The sequence below is a fragment of the Oryzias latipes genome, chromosome 6, assembly GCF_053564925.1.
Source record: "Oryzias latipes strain Hd-rR chromosome 6, Olatipes_Hd-rR_3.1".
In the NCBI taxonomy this organism is placed as follows: domain Eukaryota; kingdom Metazoa; phylum Chordata; class Actinopteri; order Beloniformes; family Adrianichthyidae; genus Oryzias; species Oryzias latipes.
This window is the reverse complement of record NC_136242.1, coordinates 30,895,444-30,921,151: the sequence shown is the minus strand read 5'-3', so window position 1 is coordinate 30,921,151 and position 25,708 is coordinate 30,895,444. Positions and strand designations below refer to the sequence as shown.

The following is a 25,708-nucleotide window of genomic DNA, read 5'->3' as shown; positions in this document are numbered from 1 at the left end:
AAAAACTATGAGACCTTTGACCACAAAGAACAAATTATTTGGTTGCTAAAATCAATTTGGTGTGTTTTGCAAAATGAGGCACCAGACCTAAAGGACTCCAAGTAAACACAAGAGTCGTTTTACAAACCTAATATTACATAAAGACTTGTTTCTCTAAGACACTGGACCAGGATCAGGTAGCAGCAACAAATAAAACCACCAAAGAAGAAGAAAAGCAACAACAACAAAATAAGGTGGGGGGGGCTTCTGATGGGTTGAATTGAGGTTTCAAATCTGCCAAGTGGTTTTGGGAATATCTTCAGTGCAACAAAATCTGTCATCTTAAATGTGCTCCAGTCGGTTACCTGAGTAAATAAGAGACCAAATCCGACACCAGTGACTCGTCAGGATTCTGCTTCAGTTTGGCTTTCCACTGTTTGGGCCAATCCTGAAAGAATACAAGCACTAAAGTTAAAAGAACATCGGGTACATTTGAGTGGCTTTGATTACTTGTTTAATTAACTCCAAATGTACACCAGAGCTTAATAAGATAAGATTTTAAAAGAAATTCATTTATTTTTAAGTGCAAAGATGTAACTCCTGTGGATAAAAAACAAGACCAGAAGGTGAAAACATTTTAATTATTTCTCATTATCTTGCATAATTACTACAGTTTTGTTTTGTTTTAGTTTGGTGAAGCACTTTGAGCAGAGCTAAATAAATAAAGTAAATAGAGTTACTTGCAAAGCTCTAGGCTGGTTTTCTGCTGCCTGTAAGCTTCACTGATCTCATTTTAAATCTGATTTCGTCGGTACTTACATGGTCTTGTTCATACTCCAACACGTTGGTGTAGAGAAGACGCTGCTCCTGCTCCTCTGCCGTCATTGCACCAGATGCTGCAAATCTTCTATTACGACAAATGCACACAAAAAAGGCTGCTTTTAAATTTTTCTTCCTATCCAGAACATTCTTTCTGGTTTGCAATGGAAACATGAAGGATCTACCCAACAACACACAATTTATAATAAGGAAAAGCAATTGAGAAAAATCACAATTAAAGGGTCTACACCATGCAAAATTCATTTTTTGAGTAATTAAGTTAAATAAATAATGGATTAGATTTATCTGCACGTTTCCAGACGCTCAAAGCGCTTACAATGTGTCCATTATTCATTCACGCATACTTGGTGACGACCGAGGCGTGGCTGCCAGTTCATGCCTACGGTGCCTGACCATCACCAAGACCTTCATGCTCATTCACACACCAGTGGAACCACACTGGAGGCAGGGAGGGTGAAGTGTCCTGCCCAAGGACACAAGCAGGGAGCGGGCATCAAACTACGGATTGAACCGCAGATCCTGCGTACATTGGATGACCTGCTTAACCGCCTGAGCCACTGCTGCCCAAAGTGTAATATAATGTTCACGTCTCACGAAAAGACATTCCTAAAGTGGTATTTTGACCCATTCACACATTTATAAGTGTTCCTCTGAAACAGCAACAGCCCCTCCCAACCCACAGAAATGGTCGGTAGACCGGTGAGAACCGCCCCTTCCAGGAAGAGTCTGTATTGCCAGCCCTGCCCCCAGGCTAACACACACCCACTTTCTCCATGGAGCTAGCAGTGATCTGCGAAATATCTGCACAATATGCACATCCATCTTTACAAAGTTTGGATGTTGTTGGTTTTCGTGGGCGAGACGCAGACTCGCTGCAGAGGCCTGCTTTAGGTTGACGTCAAGAAATAGACGACACCCAAAGGAGAGAAAGGCGGTGTTTCAGAGATCGAGTCGTCCTACTTCAGGCTTGGAAAAAATCTCAGGAAAATACCCAATATTTATTATAAAACATATTTTTTGTGCCAAAGGTGATATATTATCATATACATGGATATTTGTTTACTATAAAAGGCTTAAAAATAGGATGGTGCACGCCCTTTAAAACTAAAACAAAAAGCAACATGTGACAAAACTACATAAAAGCTGGATAAAACAAGAAATAAAATGTATTATAGATTAAATATACACAAATTCCTCAAATAAAAAAAGGTCTTCAGGTGTGTTTTAACCCCTTCAAGCTGTTTGTCTCTAATCTTTAACATACCATTTAATCCATGACTCCACTTAATTTAGAATCATCTTAAACACTGAAGAATTATTTTATATATAATTGAAAATAAATGTATATAACTCAAAACAATTTAATGATCAGTGCAAACTAACGCTGGTAGAAAAGTTTGTTTGCACTCCTCCCAAGCATCAATGGGATATTATCAGCAGAGGCGCCTCACCATAGGATTAACTGAAGGATGTAATAAGCAAAAAACCAACAGCAGCACTGAAGTGAAAAAATACATCTTCATGTAAAGTGTTACTCTAGACAAACCTATAACAAATTAAAAGGAACAAGAATTGTGAAAAAGTGATCAAATTGTGTGATCATTCTGAAATCAAGGCCTACCTGTTGGCTTCTTCCTGTAGCCTTAGCCGTCTTTCTTCCATCTTTCGTTGAAGCTAGCATCGGTAATGTTAAAGGAAAGCATTAAATACTTAAATTAGAATAACATTGCTGTTCTAAAATGACATTTAATGGAAAATGTTTTAAAATTAGAACTACAGAATACACGTCAAGTAAAACAGGGGAAAAATGAATGAACAGTTTCGACAGTTGAACAGTTTTGTCCTCAGTGACTCCCGTTGTGTTCATTTTAGGGCTTTTTTTTTTTTAAAGTAAAAGAGTATTGACATCAAGGTATTTATTTTGAGCTGTCAAACAAAAAAAAAGATGAAAACTTAATAGCTCCAAACAAGCTGGCAAAAGGATACAGCATCCTGTCTGGCTTTGGCTATGATGAGGTTCTCCATCATCTGCCTCTGGAGTGAGAGCGTCTGTGTGGGACAAAACCAACAAAACAAAAAGAGGTCATAACTTTCAATATGAGTACAAACAACAAAAAAAGAGGTTGAAAATTTATCATGAGCACAAACAATACAACAAAAGGTCATAATTTTATACACGAGCATGAACAAAACGAAGCAGCAGTTGACTTTATCGTCTTAAATTAGCAAAAAAGACAAGAAACAGTCTCACTTTTTCCATTTAAACTTTTATTAAATACAGGTGGCATAAAAGATAAAAACAAGAAAAGACTACAAACTAATAAGTGGACCTCCAGAAAGATCGCTGAATGGACATCCCATTGTGAGAATAAAAATACAAAAACAGTTTCCACACATCCAAAAAAATAATATAAAATAAAAATCTTTAAAAATGTTCCCATCTCCTCTCAGTGACCACGCTTGTCAGGTGGGTATCGTTAGAGTCCCCCAGTCCAGCCCTAGGAGTTATGTTAATAAGCAATAAAGATAATTAAAAATAAAAACAACTATGGTGTGTTCAGGTAGTAAAATATATAGGTTATTGTTTTTAGACAGACTTTGTTTGTTTTTTTAACTAAAAGCTTAGTTTACTACAAACATTAAAATGACAAGTTTAAAATGTAACAAAATAAAAATTCAACTTTTCCCACAGTAAAATGGACAATATTTCTGCACATCCTGGCTGCATCAATGCGTCAATTTACAAATGCCTTCAAATTATACACTAGGTAACACATTAAACCTCAATGTGAAGGAAAAGAACATTTCATTTTAAAGTTCAAACAATGAGGAAAATCTTAAAGCACTTCAAATGTCGACAAACCAAGAAAAAAAAATACAGATGGAGAGAAACAATGATAAACAAAGCTTTTTCACAGATGCATCATAGAAAAGAAAAATGACTAAATGTATATATTTCAACTAGCATCCACCAACTTCGACAGACCCTGTTGTTGCAGATGTGTGTGTAATTTCCTTTTTTTTATTTTTAACTTTTGTTTGCTTTCATGATCACATCCACCTCCTACAGCGATCGTTGAAATTCGTCTGCGTTCGGTAAATTACGGCGACAGAAAAACGTACCTGCCGTTAATTAGCTAACAGCGTTAGCCAAACCACTTTACCTTTACGAAGGTCTTCAGTTTTCTCCAGTAAGAACGAAGTTCGACTTGATGTCGAAACATTTTCCGCATCTAAACGACCAATAAAACACATTGTTATAAATATTTTTAATAATTATCAAAAAATATATAAGTTAGAACTACTATTTCTTTTTAATGCGATACATTACATACAACAACGTTTACGAAATTAACTACCCACCATTTTTTTTTCTTTTTCAATCTCCTGAGAAGAATGTTTGAATCGAGAGATGACCGTCGAGGAGGAACAGCAAACCTTGGCTCCTCTGGCTTTCTGTGGCGCTGAATGCGACGAAAGATAACGCGGGCTGTCTTAAGACCGCTCCACTTCACACTAAGCTGTTCATGGTCGTCCGCATAGAAAACCGCCTTACCAGACCGGAAACACCCCATCATTTCAAAATAAAAGTAGAGGTAGCTATAGTAGCTGTTTTTATGTTTGTTTGTTTGTTTTGGTCCATTTCAGTTACATTTTATTAATTAACGTTTTTTGTGTTGTTTTTGTGTGACGTTTTTGTGTTGTTTGTGTAGACGTGTTTTGTGTTTTCTTGTGTTATTATTGCAGAGTATTGCTTGCCTAAAGACACAATAACATCTGAAATCTTGTGCATCTAAGCCAGTTGTCTAAAACACCCAAAAGTAATTTTTTTAAACAAGCCTTTTATCATTAACTTATAGGTTTTTCTAAATAAGGTATTGCAGGTTTGCTCAAAATTATTTTGCAAAAAAAAAAGTAAACAGGAAGCAATTTTAAAAAAAAGAACAAGATGACAACAAAGAGCTACAAACTAAACAGCTGTGACATGTAAAGAAAAACCTAGAGCAGTTTATGTGGCATTTATCATAAATAATTACTTAAATTGACATGAAAAGAAAACACTGTTGTGGGAAAAATGTTATTGTTTTGTATTTATGGCTCCATTATTGTTGTTGTTTTTTTCAAATAGGTTTTCAGATTTTTTGATTAGGGACTCTTTAAAAAACTTACAACTAAAGTAAGAGTGAATCAAACTCTTTGGTTAAAGATTTAATGTCTAAATAAATTTGAGAATACATTTTTATAAACTAGCATTAGCTTTACACATTGTTTAACCAAAATTAATCAAACTGGTTAATTTACAAAAACAAAGCCAATTTTATTTTTCCCCAGGGTCACTGAGATCTTGTTTCTGTCAAATTTCAGCATGAAACTTTTATCTGCATGTCATAAGGATATTTATGGGTTTTTGATTTGAAACATTGACTATTGGGTTAATAAAACTATAGACCTGTCTTCTCTAAAGCAGTGTTTTTCAACCGGTGTGCCGAGGTACACTAGTGTGCCGAGGGAGATGGTCAGGGGGGTATTCCAGAAGGCCCATTTAAACTACCCTGACTTTAACCCTGAACTCTGCCTAAACTTGCTTACTCTGGGTATGAATTTGCTTAATTACGCTCCTCTCGGTAACCCTGAGTCAAGGCGCGTACACAGCAAGTACAACAAGGCATTTTCAATGGATCACCGATTTCCGGAGTCACCATGAAAACGCGTGGCGAAAACAAGAGCTTGTTACTTCAGTGAGACGGAGTCGAAGGTGGTATTGACGGCGTATGAAGATTATAGGTCCATCAAAAAAGTATCAGCAGTATCTGCATCAGCAAAAGAAAGAGTTTCTACTTGGAGAAAAAGAACGGACAAAGTAAACGCACGAGTTTCTATCTCATTTCCATTTTCATTGTGACGCAAAATCCTTTAAATTATTCAGGAACCGACAAAAAATGCTGTTGGGAAAAGTTTGTAGTTGTGACGCAGAAGCTGCAATAGCAAGAAACAAACAACGCCACCTAACTATCAGGCAGACCAATGTTTTACTTCAACTTGATGCATTTTACAGAATTTCAAAAATGAGTCATTTATGGTCATTTTAAAGCCGTTCTGGGCGGGGCTTCAAGCTCCCTGCTCTGCTCCATTCTGATGCATCCACCTATAAACAAATAAATCCCTTACCGTCTTAGTTTCCTCGTCTGAGCTGGAATCTTGATCAAAACCGTACGGCTGGATAGCTCCAATATTGCTGCCATTTTTAGTAATGTTAGGTTGGTGATGTGAGGGGCTGTAAGTGTGATTTATTTTGTGTACTTTTCTTGTCACTTCACACACAGTATATGTATATTATTTGACATAAACATTATGGAAATGTTCTAGTGTGTGATCTAGTGCTTGTTTTAAGTGCCTCATAGTAAAAGAAAAAACATTTATTTGGATCTTTTACTTAAGAAGAATATAAATGTCAATATTTCCTCTGCTTGAGTAACTGTGTCTGGAGGAAAACCTGTTATCACGCACTTGTGCAACAACGTGAAACGACATGGTGGGTGCTGTCTGAATAGACCCGCTTTTCACTGCTCTTTTTAGTACAGGGTCATGTAATATAATTGAGTGATACATTATAGCCATCACCTTAAACAATGAGATGCGGATTACAAAAAAAGCAATTAGACAGAAAGATAAATGAGTAACAGCTCATTTGTGTACTTAGCTGTTAAAGATATTGAAGGAGGTCATCTCTAAAACACAACATAATGCCTCTACATGTATTCAAACAGCAAAGCGCTTGCTCAGCGACTGATCACATCAATAACCCAGCAGTTTTTTCCCACAGCTCAGCTGTCAAAGAGACAATCTTCAGCCAGTCTTTGTTTTAAGTCAACAAATGAGGAGATAAGAGGCTTAAAAACTGAGACACGAGGTCTGTGCCTCCTCCCGTCTTCCTCACTCGTGCGTGCGGACATTAACACACTCAAAAACTCACCAAGGACGTCTTCTGGTACGCCTGCCCAGGTCGGAGTCTCGCCAAACGCGCTTCATAATTGGCTTTCAGCTTTTGGTTCAGGCGTGAAGCTTCTTCGATTGGCGTCAGTTCTCTGCAGACACATTCAATGCAAACATAACTTTACAATATTAAAAAAAAACAAAAAAAACGTTCTGGTCTCTTCTAGAATTAATCCTTAATGTATCATGTTAATTTATTTTTTAAAAATCTGAAAGATCCTCCCCTCACATTGAAAAAGACACTTCAGTAAATATTTGCTTGAAGGACTTTCAAAGTAAAAGCATCCCACTGTCTTAACAATGATCTGACCACCAGCAAACTTTGCTGCCATCAAATGTTTGATTAAAGGATTGATTGTTTAGAGGGGCTCTTCTCTGTTTTGTTGTCTTTGAACATACTAGTGGATTCCAGTGCCAAGTAATCGATTCATTTCGTCCCCAGTCAGCAGACTTGGCTCAGAAGATTACTTTTATTATCTGAGATACATTTCAGGCGTGTTTTAATTTGCTTAAACCCAGCTCCTTTGAATTCAAAGTGTTTGAATGGTGCATCAAAAAGGTCGGACTTGGTTTGCACTTGGACTGACATTTCGCAACGGATGTCTGTCAACTTAAATGTGTGCAAATAAAATAGTTCAACTTTAATTCTGAAAGAAACTAGTCCAGATTATTTTTCTAGTCTCTTGATTACATGTGTTTAATGATAAAAAAAATGCTTTTTATTTGTTTTTTTATAGGGCTGTGTCTACTTTCTGTAAGCTAAATCCTGTTAAATTGAATAAATAACACGATAATTAATTCCTTTCAAGTTGTCAAAGATGGAAATATAACATTACAGAAGAGTTTTATGGTTCCTCAACTTTAAATTCTAATTGTTAAATTCCAATCCTATCGCTCAATTACAATAATGTAAACAAGTTTTATGATGTGTGCTGCTGACCTCTTGGCCTGGTCACCCTTGAAAAAAAAATCATGAGCTCTCTAAATGGGTTTTAACTAGTTAAATAATATAATAAAATAAACTTCTGGATTCATTGAAATACCTTATCTGTTTGCCTTTTTGTTAGATTCTCATCTTTGGGTAAAGGTTTTTCAATATTCTTCACCAGAACCTTTCCTTACTTTCTACATGCGTCCGGTGATGCCACTGTTTGCAATCGTTGGAAGACTTCAGGAGGTAGAAAAGGGGAGAGCTCCCTGGCGCCATCTGACAAAACCCTTCGGTGGCCAGGCTTCGTTGGACTTGTGCCTTTATTTCGAGCATCAACAAAACCATCAGCTGCAGGAGTTGGGCAAAAATATTTTAATTTCTATGCATGGAGCACATTGGAAACTGGCAGAGATGAGCTGCGGTGTTTTTAGGAGACATGAGTCTCTTCAGAAGAAAATCTACCCACCAGAACCCGCAGCAGGAGCACAGACAGTGGTTTGGTGCTGCACTGACGGGTCAGGAGAAGCAGAAGTGGAGGTCGTTGGGTCAAGAGGCTCTGAGCTCTTCTCTATAAAAGACTTGGCACGATCCAGACATTGCTCAGCGAGCCTCAACATCCGCTCGATTTCAACAGCGACCATCTCTTTTTCTTCTGAGGACGAACAAAGAAGTCAAAGAGGGTTTGGTCATCAACATAGAAGCACACAACAAGCCAAATCAATGCAGGTTTTTGATACAAAGTTTTTCCAATAAAAGATTTTTCAAGATCAGATTAAATATCAAGAATAACGAATAACTTTTGTGCTCAAGTTGATTAGTTCAAGTCTGCTTAGAATGATTAACCAAGTTGAATGGGGGGGGGGACTGTTGTCCTGATTTTCCATGTGATGTCTGGTGTCATCCATAGATCTACTGGCTGCTGCATGCTCAAAGCTCACATCTTCTCCTTCTTTTATCGAGAGTCTGACAAAGTGGACTTCAATGAGCAGTCTGAGTTAGACACACACCCCCACAAATACACACGCACGCACGCACACACCCGCACACACAAACACACACACTGTGTTTCTTTTTCCATCATTGATGAGGTCATGAACATAATCTGAGGTCCAAACTCAGAAAACAAAACTGGAAAATCATAAAACTTTCCCCAAAGCTCATAAACAATTATGTCTTTATATTTTCCTTCCATTTTTCTGCTGGTTTTGTTTAATCTTTCTAAAAATCAAAGTGTGCCTTTGAACTCCTTTTGAAAATTTACTTTTAACTCCACTTTATGGTGTTAAAATTGTAATTAAAAAAAAGTTTCGTCAGTCTGTTTCACTATTCTTGTTGTACGATTTATGCATAACTTCACACTAAATACATGGAAAAAGGGTAAAATAGGAAAAAGCAACAAAACATTAAGTAAAAGCGAGGAGTCAAACGCTGTCTCAGTGCACTGCTGAATCACCACGGATTATGCACACAACATTTAAAGTCTTACTTGAAGAAGCAGCGTCCTCCAAAAGTGAGTGTGATATGTAGCTAATGGTTTGCAAGTATTCACAGTAAGCATCCTGCAAAGACACATCAAAAAGGACAGATCAATTATTTTAGAGAAAAGATTGCAAAAACAAAAGTCCTGATTGTGCAATTTCAACCCTTCTCTGGGCAAGCAATCTCAAAAATGTTATTTAATTGGCAAAATTGGACATCTCTGCTGATATGCCTAGAATCTTTCAAGGAACAGGAGACAAGAACTGATGACAGCTTAGCAATTAAAACTAAGACGGTAAAAAGAAACCATAATGAAATGTAAAAAGTCTAAGAGCTCTGCCATTAAATTAGGTCACCAGAATGTATCATGTAATTTCATATTTTAAAATTCATGATTAACGGGAAAATATTTTTTTAAAATAAATGTTCATTTAGATTACTCTTTTGTCTGAACATTATGATTGAAACACAATGGAAGCACTCAGTCAAGCAGAATTGAATTTAATACCATGTGTAATTGTCAACTAAGTCATCACAGCCTTTATGCAAACAATATGACAGCTCTGCAGCTGAGAGAAACGGACAGAAAAAATGATTTATAAGCTGGATGGGGGGAAAAACAAGGAAAATAAATGATCTTAATGGAATTCTTGAAGAATATTATGTCCCCACTCGGAACATACAAAACTATTTTAAAACTATAAAACACAACAATCGGGACAATTTTGTCATTCATACCAGTCTAATTACAAAAAAGCTCATCATGTTCAGCTGTAACGTCAGCAAGTAAAACAAAATATGATCGTTAATTTCAGCAAGGTAAACAAAACAGATCCGCCCACTCCGTCTGTTGACATCTCTGAAGTCTCCTGTCGTGTGCGAACGTTGATCTTATCATTTGAGACGTCACGTGTAACTTTCTACCTTGTGTTTGTTTTCTCCTTCCAGCTGAATGGCAACTTTAGCCATTTTCATGGCGTTCTGAAGGGGTTTCACTGTTCCGCTGTCAGCTGTAGACATGGTCGCGCTCTTCTTCTCCCTTTCTATCCTGTACAGAGCAGCAGCCACTCCCGTCACAAAGGACAATGCTGTCCCCTGCTGGCCTGTCCTTTTAATACCGCCTTGATTCTGATTCTGATTTTGGCAGGGGGACCTGTTCCTCCTGGAGTTTGGCTTAATCAGCTCAGGAAAAAACGATCAAGAAATAATTTGATAAAAATAAACTAGCATTAAATATTATATAAAATAAATTAAACAAATATTAATATTACAGTTTCATATCTATACCCAGAAAAAATGTTTGTATGTATACAATATTTATTCCTAATGATTGTAACGGTATGAATTACTTATAATAATGCTTATAATAATTGAATTCAAATTTGGCATGTGCAAAAATACTTACAATGATCAAAGACAGCAATGTATAGTTTAAAGTTGGGTATGGAAGAATATTGAAGTGTATCGTATTCAAAAAATAATCTTTAGGGTGTTTGTCGTTCTAATGTTGTCTATTTTCCTTGTTACTATATTTTTGTGGTTTTTGTGCTAATCGTTTTTGCATCTACCAAGGCCAAATGTGTCATTCATTCTGATTTTTATGTGTTTGTTAAATTTTTTCATGTTTTTTTTGCAAATTTATTTTTGTGCAAATACTTTTACATGTTTTTTGTGCTAAAAATTTTTTTTTCTTTTGTTTTTTAAACTGAATTTATTTGGAAAAATTTAACAATAAACAGGACTTTGACTGTTTATATTCCAATATCTTGCATGAGATAATATTCATTATATGCAACAAAAAACTTTTTGGGCATTTCTCTCTGATAGTGTATCATCTGAACCTCCATCTTTTATTTTTTATTTTTGGTTGCACTGGGTTACGGTGATGATGTAGAGCAGTCGACCTCCAACCTCCGCTATATAATAACGCCATTTACTATTTTGCAGATGAGACATGCAGATGTTACTGCAAATTACTTTTTCGAGCTTGATGGACATAAGAATTAATTGGATTTTCAAAAAAAGACGCAAGTTTGAGGGATTTAACCCAACATTCACCTATAATCAGAACTTTATTTTAAAGTTACTGTGTAGAAAGAAAACTCTTTTTAACATGGAGCTCCAAGGACAGAATCAATGTCTTTGAAATTCTTGGGAATAAAAACTTTATTAAATCTCTGTGCCTTAACAAAGCAGAAGACATGATAGAAGTAAAAAAAACATACAAAGTATGAACCACAGACAGATATTTGCCAAAGTAAAATGACAACTTTAAAACAAAGCAAGAACACAGTTATTCTTTAAAAAAAGAGAGTAATTTTATGTTTGTGTTAGAGAATGGAATATTATTTTAACCGCTTCCTTCAGGGTTGAACTTGTTGAAGGTATCCACAGCCCACTGGAAGTTGTCCCTAAAGCAGAACTCCTTTCTAACAGTAGAAACTCTGCAAAAGAAAAGTAAAAGTGTTTGGTCACTTTTAGAGACATAAACATGGTCATTCTGTCATAAATGTGAATTGGGTTGAGAATTTAAAAATTACAATATAAAAAAACTTCCTGTCAATTTAAATTTTGCCGTGCCGTTTCAGGATCCAATGCAGGAAATTCTTCTAACTCCAGAAAACCGTGTAACTTATTTTATTTATTAATATTTAGGGAAAAAAACATTGGAAAACTTGTGAATATTAAAAATAGATACTTAATCCACATGAACCAATGATTATCCTTTCCAGTAATGCCGCGGTGGTACTGTTTTTTCGTCCCCTCTTTAGGATTTTAAAAAAAAATCCACAGAAACAAACCTGTGCCTTGCTGTATTTTGCTATATAAGACAATTCTTTCAAACCCCCCCAAAAAATTAAAAATAATCCACATTTGATTTCACAAAGAATAAACATTTTATTAGAAATATCAATGTTTTTGTGCATCAACTACAGACTTACATAAACGCCTTATGTTGACAACGAGGATGAGTTCTGATGATTCCAGTCACTCTCTTTGGTGGTAATTGCTTTTCCCTGAATTCAAAGCAGCAAGGTCCATGATCTGAAACTCCAACGGCTTGAAGAGACCAAAATAATAAAAGTTAGTATTATTATAGAAAAAAAGACTCGGATAGTCTTTGAAAAAGATTTGGATGAGGAACAAAATGAGAACTTACGCATGGCATCACTGCAGCAGACAACCAACAGCAGCAGCCCCAGAGAGAAGCAGAGAGTCTTCATGGCGTTCTTTCTGACCAGGAGGAGATGAGGACGATGTTCTTCTCACTCGGTTCTTGGATCTTCTGGAGTCTCACTTCTACTGCCCCTTTTTTATAACAGGTCTATGGCAGAACCAACATGATCATGACATCACAATTTCCTAGTAAAATTCAACTTTCATAGAACGTTGTGGGCAGAAAGCCCCAACACCTTCATATCTCTGTCATTTAAAGAAAGGCTGCATCAATTTCCATCAGCGGTCACAGTTAAGGGAAGGAAGTGATTTTTGTCACCCCACACCATCTTCTCAGTGAGCCATTATTAATAGAAGTCATGGTGAGAACTCTAAACACTTATTAAATGAGTAAAAAATAAAATGACTTTAGTGTTTCTTAATGAAACATGTACTTTTTAATGTTTGCTGCTTTCATTTTCTTTATTTTTCTTTATTTAAACAACATTATTTTCTATAAAAAAATCTGTTGTTTGTTGTGTGATGACTATTACTAAAGTGGTCAACCAGCTAACTCATTGAGACACAGAACCCCTTGATTCATAATAATACAAAAGAACAAATAAAATGTCAAAATAAACAACATTCATAAGAAGTATTTTGAAGTGTGTCATCACATACAAACATTATGTTTGATTTGTTTCTTTCAGGAAAAAATAAGAACCAAATAAAAAATAGACTAATGCCACTTTACATTTCCATAAAACTTTCATTTTGTTTATATTTCATTGAACGTTTAAATGAATTTAACATGCTTAACATGCTTTTGAGATATAAACTTTGGTTAAATAAATACATAAGTTTCTGTTAATTACACATAAAAAACAGATTTTCATTCAAATCTTGCTGGAAACTTCTGGAAGCGAATAGTTGTGGGGCTTAAACTGCAATATTAAAGCCTTTGTCACTTCACCTGTACAGGTGGGTTGACCTGTAAAGGAGCTGTAAGTATTGGGGTAGTCCGGGCCCCTGGAGGGTCGTAGGGAGGAGCCAATGCATCTTAGGTGGAGTGCAGGTGTGTCTTGCCAACAAAATAAAGAATAAACAGAAAGTGTTTAAGTCGTTCTTCTTTAGATACTATGGGCCTCGTCTGTGGAACAGCCTGCCTGAGGATGTGAGGGCCTAAATCCAATGTCGAGGTTTTTACAAAGAAATTAAAGACCCATCTATTTAATTCAGCTTTTAATAAGATCTCCTATGGGGAATCTAACATTCTTACTGTTTTATTTTATGATATTTTCCTACATTTTTATTTGTTTAATGTGTGTTTTTTAATTATTATTATGTAGCCATTTATTTAATTATTTATCTATTCTTTGTTTTAACATCTTAACTTATTCTTTTTATATTTCAGGTGTTTTAGGCTTTTTATGCATTAACCTATCTTAATTTTTTATGTTTTAACTTTTCTATTTATCACTTTATGGTCGGTTTATGAGGGTTTTTCTCACCCTTGGCTGGGGTGTTTGTGTCTATGCTGACACCCAGGCCAACAGGAGGACAGGGCAGACGGCAACTTCTTGGTTCTATCTTCTTAAGGTTTTTTTTTTCTTAAGTCATTTCTCTTTTTCTTGTGCTTGTCTTTGTATATTTTATTATGACGGTTTTTGTAAGTTATTTTTTGCATTTGTGTTTTTGCATCCTTGTTTGTTTTTATGTACAGCACCTTGAGCTGTTTTCTTAACATGAAAGATGCTATAGAAATAAAATTAATTTGAATTTGAATTTGAAACGTTCAAAATAATGCAGCAGCTTTGTTTCAAAGTTAAAACTTCACATAGTAAACCTCTTCCTCCTTCACAGTCGACCAGTTTTTCAGACTAAATTAAACGTGTGTGGTGGAGAATCGTACGTGTGTTCCATCGTGCTTATGATGGTAACCCACAACCCAAGAGGTGTTAAAATGTTCAGATGTAAAGTTCTTTGCCCTCTCCAGCTCTGGTCGGCTTGGTTTATTCCAGGTTAGTGAGTCAGTTAGTTAATCTGATCATCGGAAAAATGTAAAAGGAAAAGCAATTCACAAAACATCGTTAAACACGTGAAAATAATTCCGAACTTAAATTTACTATTTACAAAAATGAATTCAATATGAATCTGCATGTTTTCTAAGTTAAATTTGAGGTTTTTAGCCAATACCAGCAGCATCGAAGGTTTCCTTTCTGAGCTTTGACTTTGCCACCCAATGGGGAAATTGAAACGTCAGATTATATTTTAATATTCAGTGCCAACCAGAAGGGAAAGTTTAAAAGCTGTGGGACTTTCATCTGGTTACAGCTCCTAATGATGACTTAGTGCTCTGAGGTGGGGGCTTTGATTCTATATCTGGGGGTGGACTCATTTCCACTTGGATCGTGGGCGGCTGTGGTTCAAAGTTCCCTCTACCTGAAAATCTCTCTGCTCCACTGAGTGTCAGGAAGAACCCTCTAGGTTCTTGAACAGATCTGGTACCCGCCCATCTTTGTGTAATCAAATGTACAAAAGGGGGCGGAGTCATTCATTTGGAACTCTCTAATGATGAGGTCATCAGATTGCCTTTCTAGACTGAAGCGTGCCCACACAGTCGACTAGTTTACTGGTATTATCTATTACTGTAATTGTGACTCTCAGGTTGTGCAACCCCTATTTTATTTATGTGTTTTTAAGACAGTAGCCGCCAAACAAGGCTTTATAAAGCCAATTAATATTTATTAATAAAGCAACAAACGTTGATAGAGCCCCAGAAGCAGTGTATTTGTCACAAGAACAAGCTGCGTCCAAATGCAGCAGATTTATTAGTTCAGTTAAAAGTCCACAAAGCTAAATCAGGGAGTCAATAAAGAGCATGAGAGCATCAGAGAAGATACAGGGTTAGTCAGGATCCAGACGAGAGTCAGTGCAGGCGGCAGGCAAACAGAGTCAGGAAACAGAAGATCGGGTCTGGGTATAACGCTCACTAATGCAGGCAGAGTGGCACAAACAATACTGTACACTGAGTGAGGCTTTGTGCAGGGGTTACGTAGACACTGAGTGATTGTACATTACTGTCAGACATGTGGCATCCAGGAAGTGTGCACTGGGGTTTCTGGGACATGTAGTATATCAAGAACTCTTGGGACCACTCCCACTGGTGACCAGAGGGGGAGACAGAGCTCTGACTTCAATTAATTACTGTAGGTTTGAGGCACCTTGCTTGATTGTGAATTGGTGCTTTGCAAATAAATTGAATTTTATCACTTTGTCTTGGACTTTTTCAAAGTTATATAAAAAGGATTTTGTCTTTGTGTGGTTTTTGCTATAAGTTGTAACATGGAGAAAGGTCAGAGATGCTTCTGCAGCAGCGTTTTAGCTTCTCAGATCTTATCAGCAGAACCCGAAATTCACGTGGAGCTGGTGGTGAGAAAAAGAAAAAGGGAGGCAAAGGAGGTTGACATGTTCTTCCTCTCAGGAAGAGCTCACAGCTGCATGAAAAACCTCCAGATTATTTGAAAAGGAGTAAACAATATCTGCTATTGCTGGTAAATATTATATAAAAAAGGTTGAATGTTATTTCCTCGTCATTCATGGAGTCTGTCTCAACCATCATGAGGAACTTTATTCTTGATGGGGTCCCAGTTCATTACAAGGCCACATATTACAGATGATTCAACTCGTATGTGTTTTAAGACAGTTTATGCATGTTGCTGCAACAAACAGGAGGCTGGAGAACTGGCAGATAAATGATGCAGGTGCAAAGTTAAAGTGCAATCACACAGAAAACTATTTTTTAATCACTAGAATCTCCGAGAGGAGATGGTGTCAAACCTCAAGCCTCCACACAGTCCCGTTTTGTTGATACTAGAAGATTTGTTCGCAACAAGCAAACAGAAACAGTCTGGTACTTCTTGGAGTTAACCCCTTCAAAATGTGCCAATCTTTATTGTTTTTACATTCAAATTTTGTTCCAACAGATAAGCACAAAGAAATTCTTAAACATGTTGTTCATTTAATGTAAATGACATGAAGTGACTAAAGAAAATAACTGTAAACTCCTGAAGAGACAGTCTTCTTGTAGATCTTCAGTGCTGCAAATCTTCATCCCCAATATTTTCCAAGTTATAGACGCGATTGAAGAAATTATGACCCCAAATGGAAGTCTTGCTAACACAGATTTTTGCTTTTTCTAGTCTCAACTCTGAAAAAAAGCCACAAAGAGTTGGTTTATCTCATATTAACACATGAATTAATGACCTGCAGTTTCTAAAACAATTCATCAGAAGTACCATTGGAATGAATCAGAAAACACTAGTGAAGCACAGACTTACATAAACCCTTGAATGGGACAGGATGCACTAGTCTTCTTGACGTTGACCACTAGTACAAACGGAATGGGGATCTTGCTGAATTTGAAACAGCAGAGCGTAGATTCCTCAAAGTCATGCTGCATTGCTTGTGAGAATGACCGGGTGAATTTCAAACTCTTAAGATGCTTCAAAAATACAAGAAATGTACCACGTTGCCTAATTCCAGGTACCCAAACTTAAAAGTGAGACTCAAACTTGCCAGTGGCTAGGTTATTGTAAACAGAATGCTTTAAGGTACAAAATGTTTATGGATCTTGTGTTTTATGGAAATGAAAAGAAACTGAGATGAACGTGCAGGTAAACTAATGAAAAGGCGGCTTACGCCACGCATCAAAGCAACAGGCGGTGAGCAGCAGCAGGCAGAGAGGGAAGCACATCATCTTCATCTTGGTCTTCATGGCAGTCGAGGAAGATGTTCTGTTGCAGTCCTGTGTCCTGTTCACATGCTGGGATTTAGAGGGGACGATTTTGATCCTCGTCTTTCCACCAAGAATAAATGCAGCACTAAATGTTTTCAGTGAGTCTTTAAACTAACAAACACCCATCTGTTTGTGATTTAGTTAATGATCAAAAGAGGATAAACACTCCTTTCCTGGAATCATATTGGGGTAAAAGGTTTTTGAGAGAAAAGTCTAAAAACAGCAAAATGTTGATTTTGTAATTTCATTTTTATTATACCTAAGTCAAACAATTTACTTTCTTCTTTTTTGGAAGCAGGTGAGAGAATGCTTTAAACTATATATACAATTGCCAGATAAATGCATCTAGACATTAAAGAAAAACACAATTAGAAACAACAAACCACAACAAGAATCAAGTTTTTCGTGCACAAAGGAGAAAAGCAAGTGTAACAGAAAACATTCACCACGCTTCTCTTCTCAAAGGTTCTGTTTCTCCCCATGCTGCTTTTATTAAGACTTCAAGTAGGAGGTTCCAATTTCCAAACAAATAAAAAAAGTTCATTAGGGGGTGTCGTATCATGACCCATTTGGTGGATTCTAAGTTCAAACAGTATTCCTCATCAGCTCAGGACAGTGTGCCGTAAAACCCTCTCATCCTAGCTGGGATGAGAAGCAGATGAACAAACACACAACTGTTTTTGGAAAAGGTCAGTCTGAGTTAACATTTAAACATACATTTAACCAAATACATTTAAACAACGATAATAATAAAACAATTTCCTTCACAACAAGTTTAACAAATAAAAGAATAAAACTTTCAGGAGAGAAACGAAGCTTATTTAATAAAGTTTAGTAAAAATGTCCAAAAGGTTCATTTTAAGCCCTCAACCCTCACAGGATGAAAATAATTTAAATATCTTATCACCGTTTGTTGTTTTTTTCTTTACAAACAAACAAAACAAAAGCAACAACTTATTGTCTTGTGCACGCTCAAGCAACTGTCACACGGTTACACGGAAGTTTGACTGTTTCAGTGCGTGCACCATGCATAAGCAGAAGTCCCACATCGATTCTATGCAGCACTTCTGCAGCCAAACTGGGAAATGATCTTCTTTATCTGACGCTGGATCTTTGAGTTTACAGCCAAGTGTGAACAGTTGCTTGTTGCATGTTGTTTTAGAAAAGAGATGTCTTTCAGTTCTGGCCTCTTTTTACTCGTTATTGGTTGAATAAAAGCATTTTTATGAGGGCAAATGAAATGGCAGAGTTTTCATTTAATGTTTAAACTTGAAGTTTAACTTTAAAGCAACACCGTTACACAGTTTTGATTCTTGAACTTCATTAACCACTCCCAGCCATATGTCAGTAATTTGCACCATTTAATCCAAGACTCCCCTTAAATTAGCATCACCTTGAATGGAGAAAACACTGAAAAATATTTTTTAATTGGAAATAAATTCAGGCATTAAGGGGTTAAATTCAAACCAAGCATGAATTTTCGGGCAAAAGCTCTTCTTTGCTCTTTCTAGCCTGTGCAGAGCAACAGACATTCCCGTCACAAAGAACAACATTGCCCCCTGCTGGTGTGTTATTTTAATGCAGCCTTGATTCTGACTGATTTTGGCAGGGGGGACCTGGTCCTCTTGGAGTTGGGCGGCTTTAGCTTAGGGAAAAAAAGATGTAGAAATATTGTGATGAAAATTAACTAACATTAAATGTAAAATAAATTAAACAAATACTTACTAACATTACAGTTTCATATCTATACCCAGAATAAATGCTTGTATGTATACACTATTTATTTCTAATGATGACCACACCAATTTATTACAAAAATGTTACTTATATTTTTAAATTCTTTCAATTACTATGCTACACGGTGGGGCAGTGGTTAGCACTCTTGCCTCACAGCAAGAAGGTCCCAGCTGGGGGAACTGAAACAGAACAGCAATGGGGGACTTTTCTGTTTGGAGTTTGCATGTTCTCCCCGAACCCGTACATGCATGGGTTTTCTCCGCGGACTCTGGCTTCCTCCCACAGTCCAAAAACATGCCTTATAGGTTAATTGGTCACTCTAAATTGTCCCTAGGTGTGAATGTGAGTGTGCATGGATGTGAGATTGTGGCCCTGGGACAGACTGGCGACCTGTCCAGGATGTCCCCTGCCGTCGCCCACAAGTTAGGGTGCGGCAGCCCCGTGACCCCAAAAGGGAATAGATGAATATTTTTAAATTCAATTTTTGCATGTGTAAAAATACTTGCAATAATCACAGGCAACACTTTATAGTTAAAAGTTGAGTATAGAATAGTATGGAAGTGTATTGTTTAAAAAAAAAAGTGTGTGTTTATTATTTTTATTTTGTCGGTTTTCTTTGCAGTTTTCTTTAAAAAAAATGTTTTTGTGTGTTTTATGTGTTTATTTATTTTTACATTTTTTGTGCTAATCTTTCTTGTGATTTAAAGCCAAATGTGTTATTCATTTCAATTTTTATGCGTTTTTGAGTAATTTTAATATGTTTTTCTTGCTGTATCTTTTTGCTCTAATACTTTTTCATGTTTTTGTGCTAAAAACACTAATTTCTTTTTTTTTGTTTTTTATATTGATCACAATAGACTTTCATATATTAATTTTCTTAAAAGAATATCAATAAACAGGACTTGGACTGTTTATATTCCAATGTCTTGCATAAAATATGCAACAAACAACCTTTTGAGCATTTTTCTCTGATAATCTTTCTAGAAAGTATTTGTACCTCAGTCTTGTGGGGTACACGGGTTAACGGTGATGATGTTGAGCGTCAACCTCTGTGCTCCGCTATAAATGATTAACGGCATTTACTATTTTGCAGATGAGACATGCATATGTTACGCATATGTTACTGCTTGATGGGCATAAGAATTCATTAGATTTTCAAAAAAACAGACTCAAGTGTGAGAGATTTAACCCAACATTCACCTATAATCAGAACTTTAATGTAAAGTTACTGTGTAGAAAGAAAACTCTTTTTAACATAGAGCTCTAAGCAACAAAGTCTTTGAAATTCATTGCAATAAAAACTTTATTAAGTCTCTGTGCCTTAACAAAGCAGAAGACATGAAAGAAGAACAAAACATACAAAGTATGAAACACAAACAGATATTTACCAAAGTGAAATGCTCACTTTAGAAAAAAAACAAGAATATAGTCATTCTTTGCAAAAAAGAGAGTAATTTTATGTTTGTGTTAGAGAATAGAATATTGTGAAGCATTTTAACCGCTTCCTTCAGAAGTTAACTTTTTGAAGGTATCCACAGCCCACTGGAAGTTGTCCTTAAAGCAGAACTCCTTTTTGGCCTCAGTAGAGACTCTGCAAAGCAAAACAAAAGTGTTTGGTCACTTTTAGAGACATAAACATGGTCATTCTGTTATAAATGTGGCTTGGGTTGAGAATTTAAAAAATAACAACATAAAAAAAAAATCCTGTGAAGTTAAATTTTGTCGTGCTGTTTGAGGATCCATTGCAGGAAATTCTTCTGACTCCAGAAAATCGTGTTACTTATTTTATTTATTAATATTTAGGAAAAAACAGTGAAAAACATTACACTTTTTTTAACACCAATAAAAAAAAGATACATAATCCACATGAACCAATTCACATTAAAATAATATCTATTTTATTATGATTATACATATTTTTGTTTATCAACTACAGACTTACATAAATGCCTCATGTTGACAACTGTGATGTGTTTTGATGATTGCAGTCACTTTCTTCGGTGGTACTGGATTTTCGCTGAATACAAAGCAGCATTTTTCAGGACCTGTGCTGTGATTAATTCCAGTGGCTTGAAGAGACCAAAATAATAAAAGTTAATATCATTCAAGAAAAAAATATGCAACAATTAGGATAAGGAACAAACATGACAACTCACGCATGGCATCACTGCAGCAGACGAACAGCAGCAGCCCCAGAGAGAAGCAGAGAGTCTTCATGGCGTTCTTTCTGACCAGGAGGAGATGAGGACGATGTTCTTCTCACTCGGTTCTTGGATCTTATTGACTCTCAGCACTTCTGCTGCCCTTTTTATAACAGGTCTATTGCAGAACCAACATGATCATGACATCACAGTTTCCTTGTAAAATTTAACCTTCAAAGAACGTTGTGGGCAGAAAGTCCCAACACCTTCATATCATTTAAAGAAAGGCTGCATCAATTTCCATCAGCAGTCACAGTTATGGGAATAAAGTGATTCTTTTCACCCCACACCATCTTCTCAGTGAGCCATTATTAGTAGAAGTCATGGTGAAAACTAAACACTTTTTAAATGAGTAAAAAAATAAAATGACTTCAGTGTTTTTCAATTAAACATATACTTTTTAATGTTTGCTGCTTTCACTTTCTTTATTTTTCTTTATTTTAACAGCATTGCTTTCAATAAAAAATCTGTTGTTTGTGGTGTAATGACTAGTATTACTAAAGTGGTCAACCAGCTAACTCATTGAGACACACAACCCCTTGATTCATAATAATACAAAAGAACAAATAAAATGTGCAAAAAGACGAAAACATTCACAAGAAGTATTTTAAAGTCTGTCACATACCTGCTACTTAAATCATGTTTGATTTGTTTCTTTCAGGAAAAAATAAGAAACAAATAAAAAATAAAAATAACTGAAACAAGAACACAGAGTAAAAGAAAAATAGTTAACTTTTAGAGGCTCTGTCCCTAATCTACATGTTTGTTTATACATACGTAAAATGCATCAATGTGAGTCCCAGACCTTTATTTATCAAATAATTATGAGAAATTGAAATCTAAATGAAGAAGATCATCCAACCATTTCACAGAATGAAGGACTAATCCCACTTTACATTTCCATAAAACTTTCATCTTACATGTATTTCGATTAGAAATGAGTGGTCTGGGTTGGTGTTACGGCTGTGGCCGTATAAGGTTTTATTTGGTTTTGTTTGGTTCTGTTTGCTCTGTGTTTTGTGTTATTTTTGTATCAGAGTGGGACTTCTGTGTTTTTTGTGGATCTTTGTTTGTATGTCTGTGATTATTTTCAGGTGTGCTGGCAAGGGTGTGGCCTCCATTTGGACAAGCTGGTGGAGGCAGCCTTTAAAGCCACCACTTGGACCTCCAGCTGGTGGGAAGGGAGCCTTGCTGCAACAGTCTCCACTGCAGCTTGGCCCGCTTCTCCATTTTGTTCATCATTTGTTTATTCTCCACTTGTTTTAGTTTGTGTTGCACCTCGTAGTTCTTTGTAGTTTGTAGTTTTGTCTGTGCCCACTCTGATTAGTCTTTTGGTTTATAGTTATGTTTTAAGTGAAGCTGTAGGGGTGAACCGCCATTTTGTTTAGTACTTGTTTTCTCCTGTTTTTGTTAGGTCAGGGAGGTTAGTGTTTGTCTTTGTTTTCCCTTTTCCTTTGTACAGGTAAGAAAACAAGATTTCAGTTAGTTGGGGTTTTGTTTGTTATTTTGGCCTTGGTTGGCCCTGAAGCCTTTTAGCTTCACTTTTAGTTATTGTTGGATTGTTTGTTTATTTGTAAATAAATTAGGTTATTTTATGGAGACATTTGTTTGGTGCTTTGTGTTATAGTCAACTTTGGTAGCAAAACCTTTACTTTTTTATGTTATGCCTCCAGTCACCCCTAGACCCAGAAGGGGGCGTAACAGTTGGTATCTGAAAAAACTCAGTTACTGTAGGTTTGAGACAACTTGCTTGATTGTGAGTTGGTGGTACTTTGTCTTGGACTTTTTCAAAGTTATATAAAAAGGATTTTGTCTTTGTGTGGTTTTTGCTATAAGTTGTAACATGGAGAAAGATCAGAGATGTTTCCGCAGCAGCGTTTTAGCTTCTCTGATCTTATCAGCAGAACCCGATATTCACGCTGAGCTGGTGGTAAGAAAAAGAAAAAGGGAGGCAGAGGAGGTTGACATGTTCTTCCTCTCACAGCTGCATGAAAAAGCTCAAGATTTTTTGAAAAGGAATAAACAATATCTATTGCTGGTAAATATTATACAAGTAAGGTTGAAGGTTATTTCTTCTTCATTCATGGAGTCTTTCTCAACCATCATAAGATGAAGTTTATTCTTGATGGTGTCCCAGTTCATTACAAGGCCACATACTGCAGATGATTCAACTCGTGTGTGTTTTAAGGCAGTTTATGCATGTTGCTGTAACAAACAGGAGGCTGGAGAACTGGCAGATAAAGGATGCAGGCACAAAGTTAAAGTGTGAACACAGAGAAATACAATTTAATAACTGGAATCTCTGTGTAGAGATGGTGTCAAACCTCAAGCCTCCACACAGTCCCGTTTTGCTGATACTACAAGATTTGTGCACAACAAGCAAACAGAAACAGCTTGGAGTTAATCCCTTCAAAATGTGCCAATCTTTATTGTTTTTACATTAAAATGATTGTTCCAACAGATAAGCACAAAGAAATTCTTAAAGATGTTGTTCATTTTATGTAAATGACATGAAGTGACTAAAGAAAGATAACTGTAAACTCTTGAAGAGACAGTCTTGTTGTAGATCTTCAGTGATCTTCATCACCGATATTTTCCAAGTTACGGAAGCGATTGAAGAGATTCTGACCCCAAATGGAAGTCTTGCTGACACAGAACTTGCATCTTCTAGCCTCAACTCTGATAAAAAGCCACAAAGAGTTGGTTTGTCTAATATTAACACATACTAGTGGCCTGCAGTTTTTGCGGCGCCTTCCGTCCGTGAAACCAAGGTTCGAATCCGAGCTGTTCCCTGTTCCCTTCCATACTTCTGTGCCGGTCCCAAGCCCGGTTGCTTTCAGAAGATTGCGTCAGGAAGGGCATCCGGCGTAAAACATTGCCAAGTTTACCATGCGACTTGTTCGCTGTGGCTACCCCTGATGGGAAAAAGCCAAAAGAGGAAGAAGACTAGTGGCCTGCAGTTTCTAAAAAGAAAGAAATTAAGATGAACATTCAGGTAAACTAATGAAAAGGCGGCTTATGTGAAGCATCAAAGCAGCAGCAGGCAGAGAGGGAAGCCGATCATCTACATCTTGGTCTTTATGGCAGTCGAGGAAGATGTTCTGTGGCAGTTAGTATGCTGGGATTTAAAGGGGACGTTTTTGATGCTCGTCTTTCCACCAAGAATTAATGCAGCTCTAAATGTTTTCAGTGAGTCTTTCTAAACTAACAAATACCCATCTGTTCATGATGGAGTTAATGATCAAAGGGGGACAAATACTCATTTCCTGGAATCATCTTTAATGGGGTAAAGTTTTTTTGAGAGAAAAGTCTAAAAACAGCAAAATGTTGTTTTTGTAGTTTTTCTATTATCCCTAAGTCAAACATTTTATTTTCTTCTTATTTGGAAGCAGTTTAAAAAATTATTTTAACTCTGAATATAAGTTAGACAAATAAAATAATAAAACTTTCAGGACAGTTTATGAGAAAAGTCCCACACACACACACCCACACATATATATATATATTAAAAAACGCCCCTCTCACCCTTCCGCGGGTGGTTTCTCCTCCAAGCTCGGGTCCGGGTCCTCTACCAAAGGCCTGGGAGTTTGAGGGTCCTGCGCAGTATCTTAGCTGTTCCAAGCACTGCGCTTTTCTGGACTGAGAGGTCTGAAGTCTGTTCCCATCGCTTGACACGGCCACATCCACCACAATGGCTTTCCTCTGTTCTTTATCCACCACTACAATGTCTGGTTGGTTCGCCATTACCATCCTATCAGTCTGGATCTGGAAGTCCCACAGGGTCTTTGCCCTCACATTCTCTACCACCTTCGGAGGTGTTTCCCATTTTGACCTTGGGGTTTCCAGTCCATATTCTGCACACATGCTCCTGTATGTTATTCCAGCCACTTGATTGTGGCGCTCCATGTATGCTTTCCCTGCCAACATCGTACACCCTGCAGTTATGTGCTGGATTGTTTCAGGCGCCTCTTTGCACAGCCTACACTTTGGGTCTTGTCTGGTGTGGTAGATCTGAGCGTCTATCACTCTGATGCTCAGGGCTTGTTCCTGAGCTGCCAGGATGAGTGCTTCGGTGCTGTCCTGTAGGCCAGCCCTTTCTAGCCATTGGTAGGACTTGATATCAGCCACTTCAGTTATGGTCCGGTGGTACATCCCATGCAGGGGTTTGTCCTCGGGCCTTGAGCTTGATGTATTCATGCATCTTGGATGTTTCATCCTGGATAGTGGCTTCTACGCTCACTAGTCCTCTACCTCCTTCCTTGTGGCTAGCATACAGTCTCAGGGTTCTGGATTTGGGATGGAACCCTCCATGCATGGTGAGGAGCTTTCGTGTCTTAACATCCGTGGTTTGTATCTCTTCCTTTGGCCATCTTATTATTCCTGCAGGGTATCTGATAACTGGCAGTGCGTAGCTGTTTATTGCCCGGGTCTTGTTCTTACCATTGGGCTGGCTTCTCAGGACTTGCCTTGCTCGTTGGAGGTATTTAGCTGTTGCAGCTTTCCTTGTTGCCTGCTCCAGGTTGCCATTTGCCTGCGGAATTCCAAGGTACTTGTAGCAGTCCTCAATGTCTGCCATTGTTCTTTCTGGGAGTG

The 25,708-nt window shown here is 37.0% G+C and overlaps 1 protein-coding gene and 3 long non-coding RNA genes across 7 annotated transcripts in view; all 4 read right to left on the bottom strand.

Moving 5' to 3' along the window:
- Positions 1–10,305, bottom strand: part of vps9d1 (VPS9 domain containing 1) — a 32,101-nt gene extending 21,796 nt beyond the window's left edge. For 2 of the 4 annotated variants that reach the window (XM_011476456.4, XM_078949010.1), the window contains exons 1-9: positions 10,148–10,305; positions 9,231–9,303; positions 8,211–8,396; positions 7,936–8,092; positions 6,794–6,905; positions 2,806–2,868; positions 2,441–2,493; positions 799–886; positions 345–427 (exon numbers count right to left, since the gene is read on the bottom strand). In XM_011476456.4, coding sequence (XP_011474758.1) covers positions 345–427; positions 799–886; positions 2,441–2,493; positions 2,806–2,868; positions 6,794–6,905; positions 7,936–8,092; positions 8,211–8,396; positions 9,231–9,303; positions 10,148–10,243 — 911 coding nt within the window. In that variant the 5' untranslated portion in view covers positions 10,244–10,305. The remainder of the gene's footprint in view (positions 1–344; positions 428–798; positions 887–2,440; positions 2,494–2,805; positions 2,869–6,793; positions 6,906–7,935; positions 8,093–8,210; positions 8,397–9,230; positions 9,304–10,147) is intronic. The other 2 variants (XM_011476457.4, XM_078949012.1) reach the window with 1 other exon arrangement.
- LOC111947548 (uncharacterized) lies at positions 3,179–4,324 on the bottom strand. The gene is made up of 3 exons (XR_013656478.1): positions 4,183–4,324; positions 3,943–4,052; positions 3,179–3,317 (listed from the first exon to the last, which is right to left on the bottom strand). It is a non-coding gene; the product is annotated as an uncharacterized LOC111947548 (long non-coding RNA).
- Positions 10,306–11,371: 1,066 nt separating the features above from the next.
- On the bottom strand, positions 11,372–12,533 carry LOC105354270 (uncharacterized). The gene is made up of 3 exons (XR_908930.4): positions 12,384–12,533; positions 12,166–12,283; positions 11,372–11,667 (listed from the first exon to the last, which is right to left on the bottom strand). It is a non-coding gene; the product is annotated as an uncharacterized LOC105354270 (long non-coding RNA).
- Positions 12,534–16,380: 3,847 nt separating this feature from the next.
- On the bottom strand, positions 16,381–16,834 carry LOC105354269 (uncharacterized). Its single transcript, XR_908929.3, has 2 exons — positions 16,720–16,834; positions 16,381–16,589 (listed from the first exon to the last, which is right to left on the bottom strand). It is a non-coding gene; the product is annotated as an uncharacterized LOC105354269 (long non-coding RNA).
- Between the last annotated feature and the right edge of the window lie 8,874 nt (positions 16,835–25,708).